The sequence below is a fragment of the Lepidochelys kempii genome, chromosome 1 (genome assembly GCF_965140265.1).
Source record: "Lepidochelys kempii isolate rLepKem1 chromosome 1, rLepKem1.hap2, whole genome shotgun sequence".
NCBI classification, from domain to species: Eukaryota; Metazoa; Chordata; order Testudines; family Cheloniidae; genus Lepidochelys; species Lepidochelys kempii.
The window spans coordinates 320,230,855-320,257,927 of NC_133256.1; the positions used below are offsets into that span (position 1 = coordinate 320,230,855).

General features: G+C 40.2%; 1 protein-coding gene across 3 annotated transcripts in view; it reads right to left on the reverse strand.

Annotated features, from left to right (window-relative positions):
• The window catches only part of TBC1D22A (TBC1 domain family member 22A), a 440,402-nt gene that overhangs the window by 219,681 nt on the left and 193,648 nt on the right, over positions 1-27,073 (reverse strand). For all 3 annotated transcript variants that reach the window (XM_073328376.1, XM_073328375.1, XM_073328374.1), the window contains one exon: positions 6,700-6,775. In XM_073328376.1, coding sequence (XP_073184477.1) covers positions 6,700-6,775 — 76 coding nt within the window. The remainder of the gene's footprint in view (positions 1-6,699; positions 6,776-27,073) is intronic.

Sequence of the window (27,073 nt, forward strand, 5' to 3'; positions counted from 1 at the left end):
CTTCTGCAGACTAAACAATCCCAGTTCCCTCAGCTTCTCCTCAGAAGTCATGTGCTCCTGTCCCCCCTGTGTTGTTGCCCTCTGCTGGACTCTTTCCAATTTTTCCACATCCTTCTTGTAGGGTGGGACCCAAAACTGGACACAGTACTCCAGATGAGGCCTCACCAATGTCGATTAGAGGGGAACGATCACGTCCCTCGATCTGATGGCAATGCCCCTACTTATACATCCCAAAATGCCATTGGCCTTCTTGGCAACAACGGCACACTCATGTTCCTTGGGTCTTAAAATTTACTTACCTTGGAAGTACTACCATAGAGAAAATTTTGCCTTTGGGGTTGTAACTGTCACACACACACACACTTTTTAAAATCAGAACCATAATTTAGTTACAGTAAGACTCAAAGTAAACAAAATGGTGTTGGTGCACTTTTGGTAGAGTTGGTGTAAATACCCGGACTTGTACACTGATTGTTACATAATTTAAATAAAACATATATTGAAGAAAGGACAAATGAAAAACAGGCTTATTCAGAAACAAGAAGATAATCTGAGACAATTGTAAATGTGATTTATATTCTGAGCTGGATTACTTTAACAGTATCTTGTTAGGGAAAAGAATGGTTATTTACTCAACAGTAAATGTGGTGTTACCTGTCAGCTCTATGCTCTTGGGGAACCAGGGCGCAGTATCCAGCCTGTCTGACTCACGAAGGACCCCCTCCCCGCCCTCCAGCCTCTGCTTGAACCAAAACTGATCAAAGAAAGATTTACAAAAAGCAATGAAAAGCAGTGGGAGACTCACCTAAACCCTTCCGGAGAAGGGTGACAGGATTAAGTAAACTCCCCTGGCCTCATTTGAATTGGAGATGAGACAGGGAGGCTTCTCCATTAACACACAGAATGGAGAGCGGAGATTCCAAGGCAAGAACCGCATTGAACTCTGGTACCAGAAAAGCAAGGAATCACTGCATGATGGGGGATCTCTGCTCCAGATGTTAATGAACCCACGCCTGCACACACCCAGTTCAGTAGTTATCAGAACAATTCAAGTAATAAATCCTTTATTGGTATCCAAAATACTGAAGCTGCCTAATTGCACTGCGAACTCCCTCAAAGGAATACCACCCATAGCCAGGAATTATCAGTTCCTATTGTCTAGCCTGAACAAAACAACTTTGGTATACTCCCTTGAAACATCAGTTTATCCATAAACAAATCTAGTGTTCTCCCTTCAACATTGTTGTTTTCCTACAAAAAACCCCTTACACATGCTCAAGTAAGTGTTCTGATGCCTGGATCCAAAATCTGTATCAGTTCAACTGGGACTTCATCTTCTCCTGACTGATCATGCTGGGGGCTCTGCCTGTCTCCAGCACTCCAGACCCTTATCTACCACCACCACCACCGGGGAACCCTGACTGGTTCACGGAGTGGTAAGAACCTAACTCTCTCTTTCTTTTTTTTTTCCTACTCTAGGTATAGCTTTCTAACCCTGACTTGTGTGATCAGTTATAGTTTTCTAAACCTGACTTTTGTAATCCTATTTAAGATACATTTAATATTGCAACTGTTTCTCTCCCCCCGCTCCTTGGCTACCCCATTTGCTCTGCAGCAATGCTTCTCTTACCTAACCTCAAGGTCTCTGTAGCGCACAAAAAGCCTGTGGGGTTTGGTCATCAAGTGGGTTACTACCAGCACAATTGTAATGTGAAAGTGGGGACAGGGACATGCTGAACATAGAAGGGTGGCAGCTTGGAAATACTGCACAACCCAGCCTGCTGAGTCTAGGGGCATATGAGGGTGGCAGCTTGGAAGTGCTGTTCGACCCAGCCTGCTGAGTCCAGGGACATATAAGGAGCCACCTTGGGAGTGCTGATTGACCCGGTCCGCTCAGGTGCGCTCTGTTAATGTGTGGTGTTCATCTGATTCTGGGGCTGGAGGAACCCAGCCCTGGGGAACCTAGAGCTCCTGCGCAATAGCTCCATTGGGAGGAAACTTGCAGAAGGGATAGGTACAGCTCCGTATGAAAACGCAAGTGACAAGCAGTACATGGATAGAATTACAGAATCTGTCCCCCCGCCCCAGAAGAGTAACCCTAATAAATGAGCGTACCCCAAAGTAACGGGCAAATCTGGTAACATCGGTTCTTCAAGATGTTATCCACATCCACCTAAATTCCATTTCTGATGCACATGCACACAAGCTCCGATTCTTTTGAACAGAAGTATCTGTAGGGTCCGTGTCTGTGCCTGTGTCCTCCAGCTCCATGTAGATAAGGGCATAAGGGTCGGGGAGCTGCAATCAACTTTCAGTTCTTTCACCAATACAGAATCCAGGTGATACTGTACTCTGTAGTATGGGGAAGGAGGGCAGATCATAGTATAACTGGGGACATCAGAACTTGAAGAACCGCAGTTACTGTAGAATAAGGAACTGTTCTTTCTTCTCAAGCGTGATTGTCCACTTGTCTTACATTTCTGGTACTTCACAAGAAGTGGACTCGTGTCCAAGAGGTGGGTGTTCTGCGTCTACTGAAACAAGGACTGCAAGAAAGCTTTGCCAAGGGAGCATCAGATCTTGAGCAATCACTGAGTAGTGATGTGTAAAGGTGTGAACTGAAATCCAGATAGCTGCTCTACAAATCTCTGAGATTAGAATGCCTCTTACTGAAGTTGCAGAAGCTGCTTGAGTTCCGGTGGAACAAACTCTGCTCTGTGTAGGTAGGTCCAAATGTGCTACATTATACTGCAGTCTAATGCAGTCCAAAACCCATTTAGATAACATGTGGAGACAGGCTCACCGTCCATCCCATCAGAAAAGGCCAGGAACAATCATGGTGAATTTCCAAATGGTGGAAGAGAGTTCTCGGTACATCTAAATTGTGGAGCCTAGTTTCTTGTAGACTAGCATCACGTTTAGGGAACTTAACTGCTGGGTGAATCACTTGATTTAGGTGAAAATCTGACACTACGTAAGAACTTCAAGCGAAGTCTTAAGGTTATCTTGACATTCTGGTACACTGTATATGACGGTCCTTCAGTGGGCTTACATCTCTCCTATTCTTCTGGATGAGATGGTAGCACCTAAGAAGGTAGTCTTCACAGACAGGTGATACGAATAGGTTGCCACAGGTTCAAAGAGAAGTCTCATTAATGCTGATCACCCTCTTGGGATTTCAATGGATTGTTAAGTGTCTTTGATTGATGGAAACACACAAAAAGGATCTTTGAGGAACTTACCAACTAATGGGTGAAAAGACTGAGACCCTCTATGGAAGGAAGAGCAGGAAAAGCTGCCAAATGGACTCATATGGAGACAATTCAGAGCCCCAAATGCTTTAGGATTAGAAATTTAATCTAGAATCATTGCTATTGGGATCTCGTAAGATAACAGATACTTCTGCACTGTCCAAATAGTGAAATTTCAATTTTTTTGCATAAATCAGCATTCACATGAGGGTTTAACATGCTTTAATTTATGCAAATTGACTTCACATCTTTAATTAATTTGCCTGGGTAGACGCCACCTAATGCTGCTTGTTGGGATGCTCAGTCCCTGTTAAGGAAATTGTATTTAGCCAGGAACTTGGTAGTTCAAAAACCACATTTGTAAACTGGTTGAGGGATAAGCCTTATGTCAAGAGGTCAAGTCCTTTGGGGTTTTTATCCAGTGGGGTCATTTTGGGTGGTCCCTGTTTAGACCACTTGTGGGCAACTGCAACCACTATGGATTCAAGTGTCGGGTGATTATAGAAATGTACAAACCCCTTCAAGGGGACTTGGTAGCGTCTACTCATCTTCAAAGTAGGTATCGCTGACGCTGGGGTTTGCCATAGGTCCCTTCCTGGATCCAGCAAGATTTCATTTATTCACATTGGCGACCTACCAGGAACTGAAGGAACTGCACTAGAGGAGCTCCCGCAAGATCTGGTAGTCATCTGGCTGGGTTGACACAATTGGAGTAAGAGCCTTATCAGGTACAGATGACAATATCACTAATGTGATAGGGTGGACATGTGTCTCTAGCAGACCTTCTTGCTGTAAATCCTGGTTCTGATCCTAAAGAGTATGGTGGACCAGTTGCCTTTCATGAGGTGGTCTAAGAGGTGAGGGGAACCTGGCTTTAGAGGCAGGAACAACCAATGAAGTCTTTCTATTGAGTTGCATCCCCCAAGGGGCCTGGAACCACCACAATTACATCAGATAGGAATGTAGTAGGCCCCGGAGAATGCCAAGAAGGGTCTCATCGCTAGGTTCTCAGTATCTCATCCTGTGTCATCTAACTCCCTGTCAGAGCAGCTTGGCTCATAGTGAGGTGAGTGCAGTAAGTATGTGGGAAACATCTCTCCATTTTGCTCAGATGCTGAAGAGAAATCTCTCTTCCATACATGGAGCCACTCTCTTGGGAAGTCTACAAGGGTCTAGAATATTCTGTGCAGGAACTGATGTAGTGAAAACAGATGTCAACGGGGCTTTTTTTAATGGTGGTCAGCAACAACAACCTTGTGAGGACAGTTACTTTCAAGTCACTCAATACCGTGAATCTCATCAGAACAGAGATGGTCAGTTCCACAGGTATACCCTGCACATTAATGGGCAGTATGGTATATGCTGCAGATGTCAGTGCCAGGTGCTTCAGTTCTGAGTACTTTGGTGCCGGAGCTTGGATGACCGTGCCAAGTGTTTCAGTGTGAGTACTTTGGTACTAGCTGAGGCATTCACCAGCTCCAGCTCATGAAATGGCACCAACACCATCTGGTAACCCAATCTCTGCATTTAACTACCTCCTCACCAGCACAAAGTAGACTGGGGATATCAGTCTCTCCTATCACCCTGTGACCCATTTTGTTTTCTCTCGGTCTCCTCGGAACACCGTCAAGGAGGGTTGGGAAGCTCTTGCCAATTCCACAGTGAATGAATGGGACTTTCTTGAGGAGGACTGAAGTCAGGAGCTGGGGGTGGACCTAAAAATACCAAAGCAATTAGTGACCGTTTGGAAGTCATCTTCTCAAATCGGCTGGGAGGATGCCTTCATGGACCGCGCCGTGAAGAAAAGTTTTTAGGAGTGATTCCCCCTTTGAGCATTCAAGTGGTGTATGTGCTCCGCCTGGCCAGAAGCAGCACTTCAAGTGTCCATCATTAATAAGAACAGCTGTCTTGCAAAAGGGACAGGACTTAAATCTGGGAGATTTTGACTCTCCCAGGTCCAGGGGTGGCTGTGGCTAGAGCACCTCCTATTTAAAAGATTTCTTCCTTTTTATTGCATACCAAAAAGCTTAAAAACTATATTAATCTAACTATACTACAAATTATACCTACAGCACTAGATAAATAAAAGCTAGTTGCATCGTGCAGAGATATGGGACCTGCCAAAGAAGTACCATGGGCAGTAAGAAAAAACTGAAAGGCAGCTGAGCCAACCCCAACCTTTATGCCATTGGCTACGGAGCACTGTAGGGTATGCAGGATGCAGGCATGGCTCCAATTGACACTGGCATTCAAAAGATTTCAATTTCACAAGCATGGAGCACACATGCATGAGAAGTGGAATATATATGGACAATCACTTGAAGAACAAACTGAAATTCCCACCTAAATCCACTAACATTTTGATAAAATAACTTGGTATATTACACAAAATTTATTACATACATATATCGAATAGGCTATACATTTTCAGTCTCCTAAACAATTTATCTTTAAGACTGGTTTTCATTCCCTCATTTTCTCATTTGTTATGACACTAATAAGGTACACAGAGATATGTCAAGAATTCAGAATGTAAATATGTGCAAACAAGTTTAACACTGGTGCAAGAAAAGCTTACAATATGTATAATGAAAAAATAATTCATCTTTTCAAAAAGATGATTCAATATTAAGCTATTTAAGAAATAACATTTCTTTTTCTCTCTCATCATTGACAAGGTACTGTCACAAATATATGCTTAGTTCTGCTTGGCATCACTTTGTTAATGCTCTGTTCATTAATTTAACAAACTACCAGGAGAATATGTTTAGAATGGGCAAGGCATTATCTCTTGCATTTCATTTAATTAAACTCTGCTATACCAATACGACAGTCAGCATTTCATGAAGGGAATTATTTTAAGGATGAAGGTAGAAAATATTTCAAAGTTCCCTGCTAAAACATGAAAGCATAATCTAAAATTATCCCTGCAACTTACTGTAATTTATCTACAATATTAAAGATGTTATTTCCAGAGTTAGTAATTAATTGGATTCCACAGAGAAATTATTCAGGCATTCTTGATAGCAAAACGATCCACAAAGGAACAAAACATAGTGCCGAAGGACAACCATAAACAACCACTGTGACTCTGCTGAATTACAACAATCACTGAGCTTAATGTGAAATAAATGCTGGCTGCCTTTTGTATGTGGCCATTACTCTGCTGCAAAGAGATTGCCATTGAATTTTGATTACATTGCCTTAATAAAAAGTAATGAAAGTGGCTCATGCTCTAGTGGCTTTCCTTTAAACGATACACAACAGTGATCTTGCAAAGGCCACTATGCCACAAGTTGATTGAGTATGACACCTCGCCTAAGAAAGGCTGTGTTACACTCTCATGGTAGATAACTGCACTGATATTGGCTAGACTACTCGCAAAGCTTTTAACTAAAGACTTTCAGTGAAGCACCATTTAGAGTCTAGGTTAGCTTTTAAGACTTACCATCGATCCGGCTAACAAGTTCTTCCAGCATTTTCACTTTCTTTTGAATCCCTGGCTGTGCAAAGGTGTAGTTATCCTAAGGAGGAAAAGATCATATAAATAATACATAATAGCAAAAATTATGAAGACTTTTCATTTGCTTATTTAAATCCACATATTTTTGTTTGATATAAAATATAAACTTTTCAGATGAGGACAATGGCATTTAAAAAAATGAAAGTTCTGTTTCTATATATTATTAATAATCAGTAATTAATCACATTCCATAGATGTAGTGGTGATCTCCATGTCCAGTGGCTTACCTTTCATTTTTGACTGCCTCACTTGTACTTCAATCGCTAATCCATCCCCACTGGAATTTATGTTAAGATTCTAAACCTCTGAGCAGATAACAAAAGGGCCGCAGGCCCTTTTAAATTGCCCTGGTGGGCTGCAGGGCTCCTAGGCACACAGGGCAGTACTGGCAGTGGCGATGGCAGCTAGGAGGGAATATGGAAGCCCTGGCTGTGCAGGAAGCGCGCGCCCAGCAGCGCAGCCGGCAGCTCACTGTGCATCAGACAGTGCAGGCGCAGCACTGCCCAAATGTCAAGAGGACCTTTCTAGGGAGCCCACTGACTGTTCTGCCCTTGGAAGAGCTGTCCGTAGGATACGGCAATCAGGGCAACCGCTCTGGGCCCCACGCTTTGGGGGCCCCGCGGGCCGGCAACATTGGCCAGCACAGTCGGCCCTGGAAGTGATGGATTTGTCACTTCCGCCCCGGGTTCCGCACCTCCATAGGGACAGCCCTGGCCCTGGGGCCCGGAATTCCTGTTAGCAGACCTGGTCACAGGTAAAATTGTGAACCCAAGTGCAACATGCAAATTCCACAATTGTGCAGACAGACTGAATATTTTTATGTGCAAATGCCTGATCTGAAACAATGGCAAATGGTCATGCAAATTATTGTAGTTGTACAGATGTGAGTTCTGATGTATTGAGAGTGAATAGCTTGAAAGTCTATAGACAGGGAATACCACACTTTGGTTATACTTCAGAAGAGGAGATGAAACTCTCCCCTCCACACTACGCCTGTCAATATTTTGAAGAGAAAAGTTACTTGAATACATTGTAGAATACCTAAATATTTTGTAGCATTCTTCCTCTCGCAGCCACTGTGCAGCAGGACTCATGCTACTATGGCATGATTTTAAACATGGAGAGAGAATAAAAGAAACCCCAGTACCAACACAATTTTTTTTAAAAGAATGCAAACATTTTAAAAATTGTTTTCCTATAAAATGTGGCACACACAAAATATCTAATGAGTTGATATAGTGTAAAAGATATTTTGGCATAACTCATTGGCGACATGCCATTGGTGAGCTGTGTAGCCATCCCAAAATCATGCTAATAAAACCATCCTTGCTGTTGGAATGCTAATCTTTCCATTCCTATCTTGATTTCAGCTGGGTAACCTTAACTTTGCATTAATGCAGTGTAGAACATTTAACAGTACTTATTTTTTTTAAATACAATTTTGATGCATACATATTAATTTCTTCAATTATATTTACGGGGTTTATAAAAATTTAGAAAGTGTCATTTAGATTTTTTAAAATCTATAATGTCCTAAAACTGAACAAAAATATTAAAGCTTTGTTTGTGTTTAACAATCGTTATATAAGTTAGAATAGAAAACATCAGAATATGGAAACAAAGTGTACTAACTTATGGATAATAGTGAACTGGAGAAACACAATATGCAGTAACGAAATGAATTTTTTCTGGTAACCTGAGTTTCATTTTGAGCAGACTCAATAAGGGCCTGATCCAAATTCCATGGATGTAAATGGGATTCTTTCTACCAACCTCAATGAGATTTGGATTCCCCCCCAAGACATTATATGAAGCTGTTCACCAATGTGCATTTTCCCCAACTACCAAAAAAACAATCTGACAAATTAGCATGATCAGTAGCCTCTGATCAGCAGAAATCAAGAACTGGACTAAAATGGATATTACAGATCAGCTATACTGGCAGAGGTGTGCTGGAAAGTTTACATAGTACCATTTAAAATATGTTGGATTATAGCCTGTACTAGTCCTCAATTTTACAAATACTAAAATCTAATTTGAAAAAGCAAATTCAAAAGTTCACAAGGGAAAATTACTTACAGGTGCTGTAGTTTGTTGCCCACCCTAAAACAGTGAACTGAGGTCCCAACACCAATATGGTGCCACCAACTGGAAAGCGAGGTACAGATTTGTGAAGTCCCACTCTCACCCCGCAGATTACACCCATCCATTAATTAGAGACATTTCCAGATAAAAATTAGTATGCAAAATAGGAAGAAAAATAACAAAACAGTACCAGCACATTATCCAGCATAGGGTAGGATTGGATGGAAGAAGAGAGGACTACACCGAACAGATAACCGGTAATTTTCCCTTGTCATACATCTCTCTCTTCTCCCATCCTATGACAAGGGATAAAGGACCAGACAGAAGATGTAGCAAACAGTGATAGTGCTGTTAAAAAAAAAAAAATCATAAAAGTCAGACGCAAAAAATCATGAGCCTGGGTTAAAAAAATAATCTGACTAAAAATGCCTCTCATATAGCCCTCCTTTTCCCTTCTTATTCTCCCTCTGACACACGTTACACTGCATCTGGCCTCCAACATTTCCCTGCATCCTGTCTGCAACCCACTTCCCCCAGATTTACTCGTAGGCTCTTCAATCTGCCTCCTCCCTGCGCCCCCCTCCCATTTCTTTGCATACCCACAGCAAGCCTCCTGCTCTCCACATTCCTCAAAGTTACTTGCCCTGTTCCCTAATATATTGCCATTCTCGGATACTCTCACAGTACCCATTCCTAGCACACCTGCATTCTCTTTTCCCCATGCCTGACTCCCAGCTTCCCTCGGGGCAGCCTGGTTTTAGTCTCAGTGGAAATAGCAGGAGATGGCATCCATCTTTGTCTACTGGATGGCCAAAAAGCCACAATCCCACAATTGTGGAAGAAGGGCATATTGGTTAATAAAACCAACCTGCTTTAGAGAGGAAGTGAAGACAGTGATTAAAAATGTAATACATAATACATGGAATAAAGGGAAAATTTATATTAATTAATATAAATCAGAAGCCAGGAATTGTAGGGAATGTATAAGGGAAGCAAAGAGACACAAGGAGAAATCTATGACCAGCATAGTTAAAGACAATGAGAAGGAAGGGTTGTTTTTTTTAAAAAGTATATTAGAAATAAAAATAATCCTATCATTGGTATTGGTCCATTGCTAAATGGAAATTGGAGAAATATCAATAATAATTCAGAAAGTGTTCAATAAATATTTCTGTATGGTATGTGGGGAAAAAAAGAGGTGTAGCCATATCATACGAGAACATACTTTCCATTTCACTAGTAATTGGGAAGACCTAAGTAACTATAGGCCTGTCAGTCCGACATTGATCCGCAGCTGATATGGGATTCAATTAATGAAGAATTAAAGACGGGTAATGTAATTAATCCAAATCAACATGTGTTTATGGAAAATAGATCCTGTCAAACTAACTTGCCTTTTTTTTTTTGGATGATATTACAAGTTTAATTCATAAAGGTAACAGTGCTGATGTAAGACATTTAGAGTTCTGCAAGGCATTTAATTTAGTCCCGTATGTTTTGACTAAAAAACTAAAATAATGTAAATTTAACATGGCACACACTAAATGGATTAAAAATTAGCTAACAGATAGTTCTCAAAATGTAACTATAAACAGGGAATGATTGCCAAGCAGATGTGTTTCTAGTGGAGTCCTGTACGCATTGCTTCTTGGCCCTATGCTATCTCACATTTTATCAATGACCTGGAAGAAAACATAAAATTATCACTGATAAAGTTTTCCAATAATACAAAAATTAGAGGAGTAAATAAAGAAGACGACAGATCACTGATTCAGAGTGATCTGGATCACTTGGTAAACTGGGCACAAGAAAACAATACATGTTTTAATATGGCTAAGCATAATTGTACATGTCGAGGAACAAAGAATGTAGAACCTACTTGCAAGATGGAGCACTCTATCTTGGGAAGCAGTGACTTTGAAAAAAAAATATTTGGGGCCATGCTGGATAATTAACTAAACATGAGCTCCTAGTGTGACACTGGGCCAAAAGGGCTAAAGCTATCATTGTAGTATGAAAAGGGGATTCCTGAGTAACAGTAGAGAGGTTATTTTACCTCTGTATTTAGCACTAGCATGACTACTCCTGGAATATAGTGTCCAGTTCTGGGGTCCACAAATCAAGTATGTAGATAAACTGAAGAAGGTTCAAAGAAGAGCCATGAGAACAAATAAAGGATTAAAAAACATGCTTTATAGTAATAGGCTCAAAGAGCTCAACCTACTTAGTTTAACCAAGAGAAGGTTAAGAGGTGACTTGATGACAATCTAAAAGTACCAACCTGGGGAACAAACATTTGATAATGGGCTCTAAGGTATAACACAATCCAATGGCAGAAAGATGAAGCTACACAAATTCAAACAAAATAAGGTGTACATTTTCAACGGTAATTAGCAATTGGAACAATTTACCTGGCGGATTCCTCGTCACTCGCAATTTTTAAATCAAGCTTGGAGATTTTTCTAAAGGATACGCTGTAGGAATTATGTTGGGGAAGTTCTATGGACTGTGTAATGGGAGATGGTGCCCCCCTTTGTGAGGGCAGCCTCACTTCACCCGCAGAAGCCAAATAGACATGGTGTTCATCCTTCTAAGGTTAGCCTGTGGCTATTTTAGCTAAAGGCAAAACTCAGAGATTGAATGCAGAAATTTATAAGAATCCTTATATTAGAAAGACAGAAAAGCAGATAGAAAAATTGTAAGGACTGACAACAGTGCATGATGATCACTTTAGATAAGCTATTACCAGCAGGACAGTGGAGTGGGAGGAGGTATTGTTTCATGTTCTCTGTGTGTATATAAAGTCTGCTGCAGTTTCCATGGTATGCATCCGATGAAGTGAGCTGTAGCTCACGAAAGCTCATGCTCAAATAAATTGGTTAGTCTCTAAGGTGCCACAAGTACTCCTTTTCTTCTTCCCAGGAAGTGGGTTTACCTTGTATGCTACTACCAAAATCTTAAAGCCAAAAAGGTTTCCTGAGAGAGGAAAGGCCTAGGGAAACCTCAAGAAACTGTGTATAAACTGAAATGTTCCTCTCCTTATAAGTCTTTAGTCAAAGATGAAAGATGTACATGATCTGAAAAGAAACCAGGGTATTCTGAAAAAAACAAAAAGGAGTCCGGTGGCACCTTAAAGACTAACAGATTTATTTGGGTATAAGCTTTCATGGGTAAAAAAGCACTTCTTCAGATGCATGGAGTGAAAATTACAGATGCAAGCATTATATACTGACACATGAAGAGAAGGGAGTTACCTCACAAGTGGAGAACCAGTGTTGACAGGGCCAATTCGATCAGGGTGGATGTAGTCCACTCCCAATAGTTGATGAGGTGGTGTCAATTCCAGGAGGGGCAAAGCTGCTTTTTTAATGAGCCAGCCACTCCCAGTCCCTATTCAAGCCCAAATTAATGGTGTTAAAGTTGCAAATGAATTTTAGTTCTGCAGTTTCACTTTGAAGTCTGTTTCTGCAGTTTTTTTGTTCAAGTATAGCTAGTTTTAAATCTGTTATAGAATGTCCAGGAAGATTGAAGTGTTCTCCTACTGGCTTTTGTATGTTACCATTCCTGATGTCCGATTGGTGTCCATTTATTCTTTTATGTAGTTATCAAGGTATTCTGATAACTCTGTATGACATTATGGGGAAATAAGTCCTCACTGCCTCTGAACTGAAGGGTGCTCTAGACAAATGACATTTCGTAAGCTCATGAAAAAGCTTACCAGCCTGGTCATGCTCAGTGAGAATGCAGCTTCAAGACCCCCATAGCCAATCTGAGATGAATGTGACTGCAGAGTACAAGCCCCTGAGAATGAAAGTAAAGGAACCTGGGAAGTATCCACAGGGCACTGCTAGGCATATTCGGTCTGAAAACCAAGAGTGGCAGGGTCACCATCAAATCAGCAAAATCACAACTGTCAGGTCTTCACTGCCCTTCCTCGGTACTTTGGGCAGCAGCAGAAGTGTTGCAAAGGAGGTTATTAGGACTGAAAACTCTGAGAACTCTCATGAAGTTCCAGAATCTGGTGTGCCTCACTTTGCCAATGATTTTAAAGACCAGACTGCATTCTCACAGAACCAATCAGTTTGCAAATAAGTCAATCTGCATGGAAAAGATACCATTAATGAAAAGTTGGGTGTAATATGAGCTTCCACTCATGAAAATTATCCCATTCCTTCTATCCAGTGATTGCCATGAGAGTCAGATTCTCAAGAATGTATTCCCTTCAACACAAGCTGGAAAACACATCCCAAGTGTTAACACAAGGATCAAGGTTCTCCTAATACCATACTGAGAAGCAAGGAGAGTGGGAAAATGCATTTTCCCAGGAGAAAAGTAATGTCCATAAAGGAGGAAGACAGAACAAGGATATGATAGGAAGTCTGTTTTCTCTGAATCTGAGGCAGAAGACTGTTAGAAGACCATTAAAAGGCACCAGAAAGGGAGCTAAAGGGCCATGCGAGCTCTCTACGGTGCTTCAACAATGGATATTACAGACACCAAAGCCAAAAGGCAAGTGCTGTGGCAGGCACGCCACCAAGAGCACTGCAGAGAGAGTTAAGCATTGGAGAATGCAACACAGAGAAAACTGAAGGGAAACCTGTCCGAGCATCAGAAGAGGGAAAAGTGGAACCTCCAGCGAAGGCCAGAGAAAATGACAAATAATTTTACGAACAGATGGGAGTATGTGCTGGTTCCTTAGGTACCTCCCCTCCCCAGTAAGCACACACTGGTTATAGAGCATGAAGTTCTGTCTTCTGTACCGTCCCTCAGGATAGGATCCTCCCCCAAGAAACTATGGTGGGATGAGATCCGAAATTCAAGGTTTAATCCACTGTAGTTGGATGAGAGAAGATTTAAAACCATCCTGCTCTTTAAAGCAGATTATCAAATTAAAATATAGTTCTGTACAGAACCTTTCATTTTCAAGGAACTCCAAAGTGCTTTGTAAAGTGATAAATTAGACACTGGTAGTTTGGTAACTGTGTCTGCAAATAGACACAGCCATCCATTAGTCCATTTAACATTAGAAACTATTATACTAAGTGAGCAAATGTTGGCCAGAACACAAGGATAATCCCTTAACATTTTGGAATAGAGCCACATACTCAAACTTCCCAGTGAAAAGCCACCAGAGACAAGCAACAAAGTTTTCTGGTTAGCATTTCATCTGAAGAATTGTACCTCTAACAGTGAAGTATTATACAAAGTGGCAACATTGCAAAGAAAGTAAAATCCAGATATAGGATTTAAATCTAGAACCTTTTAACTCCAAGGCAACTCCCTCTGAAAACCAATGTAAATATAAATAATTTGTATAATCTCAAATGCTCTCATTTCGTTTTCAAATTGTGTTTTTAGTGTTTACGTACAAAATGCATACATTACAATTAATGTTTTTCCTTGAATTCTAGCAAACATTTTCTCACTTAGTATAATAGTTTCTAATGTTAAATGGACCAATGAATAGGAATGAATAAGAATGAATAGGAGCCACATGAATAAGAAATCTCAGTTTATAGATTGTATTTTTAATGTGGTAGACAGAATCCTTGAATTTTCTAACTTCTTTTTCTGCCACTTTTACTCTGTATATGTCATGAATACATCAAAATTTAAAATCGACTTGGCAACACCTTCTTGCCAACACCTTCTGATTAAGGCAATACTTAGGAACCAAGAGTCCAGCGTAAGAAGTTAAACATTCAAGTATTTTTTCATAATTTTAAAGACAGTCTACTGAAAAATGGAGAAAGACAAAAGAGGATTATAGATTATATAATTAAGGAAAAACAAAGGTATGAGAGAAGGCAGCAGTGGGCAAAATGAAAGGGTTAGGTTGCAACCATACTGGGGGAAATAGGAGTAAAACAAGATGAAAGCCAGCTTTGCTAGAAAACTACTATTAACGAAGATATGTTACATTAACAGTTCATGTGACCAACCTCCACAGTGGCTAGAAAACTGTAATTCAAGTATTTCTAAAACCACTTCCATAGCATGAGGCTGTGCATTATTGTTACTCCAACCTTAAACATAGGATTTGTTTACACTCAAAAAGGTTTGCCATCTTAGCTATGTTAGCAAACCCTCCTAGTGCAGATACAGTTTACATCAGGAAAATAACTTTTTTGCCAGTATAATTTATATCAGTTTCCTGAACAAAATAATCTAAACCAGCAAAAGGACTTGTTTGCTGGTATAACTGGATCTATACTAGGACTTATAGCAACATAGCTAGGTCAGTATAAAAAAAAATCCTCACCCCTAACCAACGTAAGTGCAGATCAGAAGTAAGGAAACCAAGTTATAATTTGATCCAGGGTCTCTTAAATATGCAAAGGCCAAATATTCAGATCCAAGGGGCATGGTTCTACTTTCTAGGCAGAGACACCCTTGTCATATCTATTCCCAAATATGAGGAACTGCCAAGGCAATTCTTGAAGAAGAAATGTCAAGAATTATATTAATTGGTCGATTTTTATTTGCTTTTCCCTTTAACAAACAGTAGTAAAAAAAAATTTCAAATGAATGAGTACATTAGTTTGTTCAACTAGCTGTATGATGGGACATGGACCATTACTACAAATAAAGGTGAACAAAACAATTATCTGTATTAACAGCACAACTGATATATAGACAGTAAACCTGTATGTGAGGCTTAAATTTCTGTAACAACGAAAAATTCCTGCATTAGAGACAAAAAAAAAAAAAAAATCACACATTGACTCAAAAAGTAACATATTTAAGGAGTATGGACAACACTGAAGTTCCAATCAGTGCTATAACAGTATGAATGTTAAGTATTAGTTTATATTTATTTTACTAGCAGGGCTGCATACCAGTAATGAAAGGACGACATCCACAAAGGAATTTGGGGGAGGTGTGGGACCGGTGAGGTTTTTTTTAAGTGAGTTAATTAATACTCAGGAACATTAAGGAAATTAACAGTGCTGCACTGAGTCAAGTTAACTACAGGCCGGTACTAGGTAAACTACTTCCATGAACATATTCGGCACTGGCACTCCATCCTGATCTAAACTTCTCTGCTACTCCAAACATTAGTTTCTCTAAAGCACAGATTTCAAAATATGCTGAAATGTGAAACCGTGGGAGAGCGTGGTAGTCTCTTCGTAGTTTCCTATTTGTATGTGCTTTTACGGACTGAAGCTTTAACTCAATTCTTTAGAGATGAAAGGCAAGTAACAACCAGCAGCACCACAAAGAAGAACAGATATTTTTAACATAAACGGTCTCAATTTTAAAAATCTCTTTGGGTTGGTTTTATTGCATTTCTGCTTGCGTGAAGAATGCTTTCAACTTGCACTCAAGAAAAAGATGTTAGTTCTCTTTTTAACTTACAACAAAGTCCCTTTCAAGTTTATCAGAGAAAGTCAAATTCTGTATGGCATTCAGTTCAATAATTAAAACCAAAACAACAACTTTAGTACAGATAGTTTTGAACTCAAAATCTATCCATTTCAATAAATGGAAAATGTCTAGTTTATTCCTTAGGGATGCAGTCATTATTAAGGTAACATGGCACAATTTAGTCTTCAAGCAAATTTAGGAATGTTTTAATACACCCAAACTACAGATGTGTAACTACAAAAAAAAGCAGTTAATTCTTGTTCCAGTATTAGACATAAGGTATTGTATATATTGTAATAATATATATTGTATACCTATATATTGTCTGGCTATACCGAAAGAACAACAGGGGATATTTGACATGTCTGGGACTACCCGTCAGATAAAAGCGTACAGTGAAGGTAACCCTATGTTTATTCCGTAATTACCCAGGGGAGGGGGGGCTTTTATCAGCTCCCCCTCTTTTTCTATCCAGGTCCCTCCAGCAAATCCACTGCCGGGACCTTACCATCCACTCCACCTCGTAGGAGAGTTAAGGTGGGCTATAAGAATGGGGGTTGGCTCCCTGCCATACCAATCATAGGAGTCCTTAACCACCCCCATTTGTTCCTTTAACAAACACCTCCTTTCAAGTCCTTTTCTAAGCCATTTATCTGATCACTGTAAACCTTTCCTATGGAGTACTGCACTGGACATCCTAACTTCTATATATATTATGCTTCTGTAACTTTTCCCTTTTTCATTCTTCACGATCCCCTACTAATTACATGTCAAGGTGTCGATAATGATCATTTACCCCACCCATCTCAGCATCCAATTCAAAACAGCAGTCTTGGTTATCAAAATTGTTAATTTGTTCTCCACTATCTCTTTGACCTCTTACCCACCTACTTCATTTCTCCAATTGTAAAGGAATACGGTGGAGTGTAATTCTCTCACTGGTGCTGGCTCATCTATCTGCAGCTATCCTTAGGCTATGTCTACACTACCCGCCGGATCAGCGGGTAGTGATCGATCTATTGGGGATCCATTTATCTCGTCTAGCGTAGAAACGACGAATCGATCCCCGATTGCTCTGCCGTTGACTCTGGAACTCCACCACTGCAAGAGGTGGAAGCGGAGTCGACGGGGGAGCAGTGGCCGTTGATCCCGCACCGCAAGGACGCGAAGTAAGTGATTCTAAGTCGATCTAAGATACGTCGACTTCAGCTATGCTATTCTCGTAGCTGAAGTTGCATATCTTAGATTGATCCCCACCCCCAGTGAAGACCAGGCCTAAGTTCCCCAATACTTGCCTCTATTCGGACAATGCTATAGAAATTACCTTCTCTTTGTCTTATAATAGACTTTTTTTAAAAAAGTTATCTGTGATATTGTGGAGGAAGGACTCTACATAAGTGTAAAGTGTATTCTATTATCCCTAGTCCTTTAATGACTTATGTTGCAAAAACTAGCAATAAAAAACTAAGATTGAGAAATTAAGCAAGTAAAAGTCAGGGAATTCAAAAGCTGTTTCCACAGTAATATTGCACATCATTATGGAGTGTCAGTAGTGACTACATATGTTGGATCATATTAAAGAAGTTCTGAATTAAAATCACAAATGAGTTTGATTCCCCATAGTTTAAATACCAGGGTATTACTAATTAAGAGGTCTCTTGGTTTTTGGTACTGTTTCTCTCCCTCTCTGTGTGAAACGTGCAAGCTGCTAATTGTGTTAGTACACTCTAAGACAGAGTCTGTTCTCAAAGCAATTCTTTGTAACAACAACACAGAGAGAGAGACTCAAAGCAATACTCTGTAACAACAAAAACAGTACCCAGAGACTCCCCGCCCTTTTGTTGTATTCATCTCGCTTTGTTAACAATTGTGATTAAATTAGAGATAGAGGATGTATGTGGATGGATGCTTGGTGTGGATAATAACTGAATGATCAGGGAGGTGCCAGCCTAAGAATCCAGTGTACATCAGCTGAAGAAGGTGGCAAGTGGAAATAACCAGAGGACCCCTGGAGGACAGACTGGAATCCACGCAACAGCCTCAAGGATGGGAGAACCAAAGAACAAGGTAACATCTGGCAGCACGGAGCCGTCAGGAACGTGCCATCTGCTGATTGATTCAGCAACAGCATGATGAAGCAATTCCCATAGACTGGCATAAGAAGAAATTCCTATAAAAATGGACTCTAGAAAGTGAGAACTTTGGGGTCTGATTCTGCAAACCAACTTCCAAGAGCGGCAGATGAGCATCTGACAAGGCCCTGCTCCCTCCTCATGTCCAGCCCACCCGGCCAGTGGGTTGGCATGAGCAACTCTAAGGCTGGTAACTATGATAACAACCTTGCAGAACCTGTGTGTGTCTGTAAGAATGAACGTGTGAATAAATATGAAATTGAATGGAATGTTATAGCTATAACTGCTTACTATGATTCTTTCTGTATTCACAATAAATGTGGCATTTTGCCTTTTCCCCTTTAATAAGATCCTGCTGCTTTTTATTTTTATTGGTATAACAGAGTTGTGTTGAGATTTGCAGTTGAAGCAAGACTAAAATCCCTCTATTGCACAACTGAATTGTTGAATTCAATTTCCAAACTTAGCAGAAGGCAATTTTTCTATGTACTTTTCTGAACTGAACTATGGTTTTGTTAAGTACTTTTTTTTTAACTAGTGAAATCTTTAATAACTTGTAGAAAAAAACATTTTAAACTGCTCCCATAGAATCACAGAACATCAGGATTGGAAGGGACCTCAGGAGGTCATCTAGTCCTACCCCCTGCTCAAAGCAGGACCAATCCCCAATTTTTGCCCCAGATCCTTAAATGGCCCCCTCAAGGATTGAACTCACTACCCTCGGTTTAGCAGGCCAATTGCTCAAACCACTGAGCTATCCCTCCCCCCATCTTTCCCCATTTTTTCACACACATTTCTGAACTGCCACACATGACACTTCTTCAGCGTTGATGTCATAAATATAAAGGGAAGGGTAAACCCCTTTAAAATCCCTCCTGGCCAGAGGAAAAATCCTCTTACCTGTAAAGGGTTAAGAAGCTAAAGGTAACCTCGCTGGCACCTGACCAAAATGACCAATGAGGAGACGAGATACTTTCAAAAGCTGGGAGGAGGGAGAGAAACAAAGGGACTGTGTCTGTCGGTGATGCTGCTTTTGCCGGGGATAGACCAGGAATGGAGTCTTAGAACTTTTAGTAAGTAATCTAGCTATGTATGTGTTAGATTATGATTTCTTTAAGTGGCTGAGAAAAGAATTGTGCTGAATAGAATGACTATTTCTGTATGTGTGTCTTTTTTGTAACTTAAGGTTTTGCCTAGAGGGATTCTCTATGTTTTGAAACTAATTACCCTGTAAGGTATCTACCATCCTGAGTTTACAGAGGTGATTTCTTTACTTCTATTTCTATTAAAAGTCTTCTTGTAAGAAAACTGAATGCTTTTTCATTGTTCTCAGATCCAAGGGTTTGGGTCTGTGGTCACCTATGCAAATTGGTGAGGATTTTTACCAAACCTTTCCCAGGAAGTGGGATGCAAGGGTTGGGAGGATTTTGGGGGGAAAGACGTGTACAAACTACATTTCCCAGTAAACCCAGTTAAAGTTTGGTGGTGGCAGTGGAAATTCCAAGGGCAAAGGATAAAATTAATTTGTACCTTGAGAAAGTTTTAACCTAAGCTGGTAAAAGTAAGCTTAGGAGGTTTTCATGCAGGTCCCCACATCTGTACCCTAGAGTTCAGAGTGGGGAAGGAACCTTGACACCAGGTTTGAAGGCTGTTCCTCTTTTCAACCTCCTGAATTATCCAAGTGCAAAGGAGCAACAAGGAAAAACAAGCATAGGTTGGGAACTACACTTGGTGTATAATTACTCTAGCAAAGGAAAATAATACACTGAACCTGCACAGTAAACCATTTTTTTATATACTGTTTCTCAGCCAGTGTTTTCAAATTTGGAAAACAACATTCCTTACTGAGGACCATATACTTTAGATGTTTTAATTTCTAAAAACTAAATAACCAATTTAGTCTAGTTTAAAGAATCATCTGAATAATATTTTAGATCAAAATTATTATTCCATGCTCAGATAATGAAAAAAATGGTTAAACAGAGAAGCTTTCAGCTTCTGAAGATAGATGCTTAGAATTAATGTGCCTTCTGAATCATAACTATACTGTCACTACGGCGATGCTTTAAATACATGATGAATACATGTGCCTTATTAGAGCTTTCAGTTGCTCTAACCATTAATTATCAGGTATATTTTCTATTTTTAACTGTCAGATTCTGCATTGTTTTTAGGGTTTTTTGGTTAAAGAAAATGAACATTTTAAAAAAATTGCGATGGTTGGATGCAATTTGCAGTGATGGAAAAAGTACTGAAAAGGAAAAAACAAAACTGGAAGACAGCTTTTAATGTAGTCACTGAAGGAGAAATGGAATCAGCTAAAACTAAAAAGTACACCTGTCAGTAACTTCAATAATAATAATAATGTAGCCAAGCATAAGAACAACACTACAGCACTTCTCACCTCTTTGGGTCTGACAAAATATCAACAAATTCTTGATGAAAATGTAACAGATACAATTTACAAAAATAGACTAAAATACCACACAACGTATTCACTTTTTACGGTTTTATAATCTTTATTTTTAATATAATGAATGCAAAAAGCAAGCCCTATTTTTTCATATTAACAGACATCTACCACTGCCAAGTCAAGTATTCCTTTTACCACATGTACAAAAAATAAAATGTATCCTTCTTAAAAATCACATAGGTCAGACTCAATCAGATTTATAAACTATTCCATTTATGCCACATGTAACCGACTGTTTGCACTATTTTGGTTTTACAGGAATAGACTAACAAATTATTACCAGATAATTAACCTGAACTAAGGACAAAATAATCCAAGTAATAAGAGACACATTTTGAAGTACCATGCAAATTTCATAGCACCTGGCAGAATCAGGCCCACTTTGTGTTGTAGTAGTGCACAATCACCACCAGATTGTCTCCTTGTTTCAGAGTGGAAGATTGCAGGAATTTTCATCTCCCTTGCACCCTCCAAGGCCATCTGCCTTTGCATGCCACTCAGCCCTCTGACTGAGAGGCTCCTAGTTCAAACCCTTTCCAGGATAACAAAATGTTCAAGTGCAGCTGAAAGTCCCAAATCAACTTATCTTCTGGGCCTAGTGATGAATCCTTTCCTGTAGTTCAACTGTCTTTCTCCAGCTCTGGGATCAAGCACTGTCCCATCCAACCTACCTTTTCCTAAGTCCTCTAGCCTCCAACAGTTTTCAGTACTTTGGTCCTTCTCAGGCACGAGCCTGCCTGTCTGCTCCCTGTGGCTTCTTCCCCTGACAGAACTCTCTCAAGTCTATTTATAAAAGGCCAAGGTGTCTGTTGAGTTATCTGATCTTTCTTTAGCCCTAACCTCCCTGGCTGACAAGTAACTACTGAATTACCACCCAGGTGAAGTGAATGTGACTAACTGGGCCTTTAACCCTTTCTCACCATCACAGGTGCACAGAAGAACAAAAGCTTTTAAGGCTTTACATTATCTTAATTCTCATATTGAAGAGTAATGAATATTTTAACTCACTTATCTACTGCTCTTCTAACTCGGACAACTGTTGGTTCATCTTATGACTCCTTGAAATCAGAAAACCAGAGAAAACTTAAGATACTGATCACTATTTTGTATGTCATTGGTATCACTCCTCCAAAGGTGACTTTTTGCCCTCACTTAAGAGATTTCTTGTCAGTTAAAAACATGAGGATAGAAATTATAGTATTATATAGGAACTATCGGACAGTGTCCTGGAGTACACCAGTGTTGGAAGCAGAATTTTTTTGAAGGTACTCAGTAGTACACATTGCAATTCATCCAACAAATCCACTACAGAATAACGTGGATTTGAGAACTCCGTAACCATTAATTTTAATAAAACTTGACTTTTAAAACTTGTAGCGATTTCTTAAATTACAGGAGAGGTTCTGCATGATTTCTAATCACAAGGCTCTCCAAACACAATACCATATCATTGGTACTAGCCATATAACATACCAATATCTTATAAAAACAGGCACTAAATCTATTATTTGTGTTTGATAGAATCTAAAGGTCTCAATCAGAATCCGGGGCCCATTTTGCTATGTGCAGTCCAATCACATAGCACTGTGGACAATCTTTAAAAAAAAAAAAAAGGTTTAACACAATACTACTCAGGATAGAGGATCTAAAAGGTAGGAAGTGTTGTAATATTTGCTTATCATAATCATGGATCCACTAAGAGACTGCAAGTAACAACTCTGGCACCACTAAGTCCTCTGGCAGGACTTAACTTCCTACTCATACCTAGTCCTACTTGTACAATTACATAACATATGTGACAACAACTTAACACTAATATAAAAATATAGCACCTTTATTGTGTGGAGCTGCTACAGGCACTGTCTTCAGTGTGAGAGCTAAAGTGCAAATTGATCTGAGGCAGGGTTGTAACCAGGGCAGGGTGAGTGGGGCTGCCACAAAGCTGCGGGGGTGGAAAAAATTGGCGGAAAAATGATGAAAAAATGGTAGGGGGCACAAATATGATTGCTCGCCCCGGGTGCTAAAATGCTTAATTACGGCTCTGATTAGGACGTAAATTACTGGTCTCTTGGGACTGGGAGCAACCTGAATATTTTGTGATCTTTGGACTATTTATCACTAAAATCCAGGTCTTCTGGATGGCCAGATAGACTGGAATGAACAAGGGGACCATCTCTGACTCTATGGCAAGACTGTTACTGTGATCCAGCAGTTCACATTTGTTACTGAGTTGGTGAAATCTAATTATAAAACATACCACCAGTTTGGGGTATCTGCCCTGAGGATGGCAGGCATGGTCGTGAATCACTCCAGACAGCATGACACCCACCACTAAAAATACAGACAAGTATGAGACATGCACAAATGTACTGAGTAGAGATTTGTATGTGTACATACACACTATTACCTCTGATAAAGGACGAGAGTAAAAAAAAAATTAATTTTTCCTGTAATGCCCAGTCCTAAAATCTCTACATTTAAATAGACACTAATCCTCATTCTCTGAAGACTTTCTATATTTCCTGTGACAATCCATAACATGAAAATATTCTCAGTGTTAATATACTATGCCATCAGAGGAATGCTCATTACAACTATGAAACACCAAGCGGAATGTCAATGTACATCTCTGATCTGCTGTTTAGGGCCATCTTCAATCATTCAATACAATGCAAGAGACAGTCAAGTGGAGTGCCCCAGGGGTCGGTTTTGTTCAATATCTTCATAAATGATCTGGAGGATGGTGTGGATTGCACTCTCAGCAAATTTGCGGATGATACTAAACTGGGAGGAGTGGTAGATACGCTGGAGGGCAGGGATAGGATACAGAGGGACCTAGACAAATTGGAGGATTGGGCCAAAAGAAATCTGATGAGGTTCAATAAGGATAAGTGCAGGGTCCTGCACTTAGGACGGAAGAACCCAATGCACAGCTACAGACTAGGGACCGAATGGCTAGGCAGCAGTTCTGCGGAAAAGGACCTAGGGGTGACAGTGGACGAGAAGCTGGATATGAGTCAGCAGTGTGCCCTTGTTGCCAAGAAGGCCAATAGCATTTTGGGATGTATAAGTAGGGGCATAGCGAGCAGATCGAGGGACGTGATCATCCCCCTCTATTCGACATTGGTGAGGCCTCATCTGGAGTACTGTGTCCAGTTTTGGGCCCCACACTACAAGAAGAATGTGGATAAATTGGAAAGAGTCCAGTGAAGGGCAACAAAAATTATTAGGGGTCTGGAACACATGAGTTATGAGGAGAGGCTGAGGGAACTGGGATTGTTTAGTCTGCAGAAGAGAAGAATGAGGGGGGATTTGATAGCTGCTTTCAACTACCTGAGAGGTGGTTCCAGAGAGGATGGTTCTAGACTATTCTCAGTGGTAGCAGATGACAGAACGAGGAGTAATGGTCTCAAGTTGCAGTGGGGGAGGTTTAGGTTGGATATTAGGAAAAACTTTTTCACTAGGAGGGTGGTGAAACACTGGAATGCGTTGCCTAGGGAGGTGGTGGAATCTCCTTCCTTAGAAGTTTTTAAGGTCAGGCTTGACAAAGCCCTGGCTGGGATGATTTAATTGGGGATGGGTCCTGCTTTTGAGCAGAGGGTTGGACTAGATGACCTCCTGAGGTCCCGTCCAACCCTGATATTCTATGATTCTATGAAGACAGATGCCGGCCTCTCCTTTTAGATAGGTTTTAAAAAACACAGGATTCAATAAGTTTAACTTCTCATCAACTTGTCAGTCATGTCAATAAGCTATTTAATCTGAGAACGTACGCAGTTGTGGATGGCCCTTCTCAACAAAGATAGATCAGAATTGGAAAAGGTGCAGAGAAGGGCAACAAAAATTATTAAGGATATGGAACAACTGCCATACAAGAAGAGATTAAAAAGACTGGGACTGCTCTGCTTAGACAAGAGACAATTAAGGGGGGACAGGATAGAGGTCTATAAAATCATGAATGATATGGAGAAAATGAATAGGAAGCTATACTTATGTTTTCACAAACATAAGAACTAGAGGTCACCCAATGAAATTAACAGGAAGCAGATTTAACATAACAGTAAGGAAGTCCAACAACACATGGTCAACCTGTGAAACTTGTTACCAAACATATAACTGGATTCAAAAAAGAATTACATAAGTTCATGGAGGAGAGGTCAATGGCTATTACTAAAGATGGTCAGCAGCGCAACCCTATGCTCTTGGTATTCCTAAACCTGCAATAGCCAGAAGCTGGGACATGATGATCTTTCAAAATTGCCCTGTTTTGTTCATTCCCTCTGAAGCATCTAACATTGGCCACTATCAGAAGATAGAACACTGGGCTAGATGGACCAGACCCAGTATGACCATTCTTATGTTGACTTATCTGTTGGTGTAAAAACACATTTGAATGTATTTGATTATTCAGATTATTTTATGTACAGTGGAAATAGATGCTAGTTTTGATTATTTCGGGGGGTTGTTTTATTATATTATCATAAAAATTCACACCCCTCAAACGTGACATTTTTAATTACTGAAGTTGCTGAACATACAGGTCACAAAGTGTCTTTTTGTTCTCATATACCATCTTTATCTGAGACACACATAGTCATGAGTAAGAACGGGGAAAATGATATGTGTGAGTAGAAAAAATGACATAACAGGATAAGCATATTTTGCAGGAGAAACTCACTTTTGAAAATTTTACCCTAATTTTCAAGGAGACTTAGGGCTTGGCTACACTTACATTTTATAGCGCTCTAACTTGCTGGCTCAGGGGTGTGAAAAATCACCCCCCTGAGCGCAGCAAGTCCAAGCACTTTAAAGCGCTAGTGTAAACAGGCTCCAAGCACTGGGAGCTGTGCTCCCAACGCTTGGAGCTAATCCGTTCGTAAGGTGGATTACCAGGAGCACTGGGAGAGCTCTGTCCCAGCGCTCACGTGCGACCACACTCGCACTTCAAAGCGCTGCAGTGGGAGCGCTCCCGTGATAGTGCTTTGAAGTTTCCAGTGTAGCCATGCCCTTAGGCTCTCAAGTATCTTGTAATGATAATCTTCAGCAATCTTGAAAGTTTTACCCCCAAAAAGTAGTCAGTCTTCTGTAGACCTTAGTTACAATACAGAATTTAGGCCTTTCTTCAACTAAATGCAGGATTTCTAGTTTTCTGTCACTCCACATCCACAGCAAAAGCCACAGAATTTAGTGCTCGCCAAAGAACTACAGTGAATTCTACTTGACCACTAGTAGAGCCAGACTAACCAACAGAAAGCAGTCTGGACAGTATTGTTACAGTGACCCAAATTCTCTCTCTCCATCCTCCTCCTCCTCTCCCTCCATTCCCTTCCTGTCTCCACTTAGAAGGAAGTTATACCCTGGTCCTGCCTGCCACTGGCAAATGCAGGACAGAGTCCACTGAGAATCTCAATTCCAGACCAAGCACACTGCGGTTATATTAATGAAAATGGGATTCCAACTGTACACCTAACTAGCAAGGGACACTGCTTATTGATACTCACTTTATATTGCATTTACAAAGCAGGAAAGTTTTGACCCACTAATCCATTACATGCTCTATCTTAACCATAATATTGGCCAATTATCATCAACACCACAAATTCTATCTTTTATGATCTCCGAGGAAAGAGTATTGCTATTTGACAACAGACAATACCAAAATTCTGAACCATAATGAAGGTGAACAAGCCTAGGAAAGATCCAACCTTGTTCTAGATGTTTCTGACATTACTGGGGATTACAGGGTAACATTATATGCAAGCTTTGTAATACCCAGTATGATAACAGACAGCATGATCAGCTGCATACAGCCAATAGCCTTTTAAAAAAAATCAGCTGTGTTAGCCTCGTAGCAGGCTATTAGCAATATGTAATCACTAAAGAATTGTATAATTATTACATTACAAACCGGACTGACTCCCTAGAATAAAAAAGCTAAGTATTTACACAAATTCTTCAAACAGATTTGTGTTCAACAAATCCATGCCAGAACATTTCCCCCAAAGTAGCTGCTGCTGAAGGAAAAAGGCAGAAAGCTAAACAGATCAATCTATGTGACTCTCTAAATCCCACTTAGGCAAGCAACTAATATAAGAAGGAAAGAACCTTTACATTTTCAGAAGACACTAAATAGGAATTACCCAGAACCTGTCTCACAAACCTGAGTAACAGCGGCAATTGCTGAAAGATCAGTTATCTAGTTTGTAGTATGGAAATAAGTATGCAAGTTAGATGTTGTAAT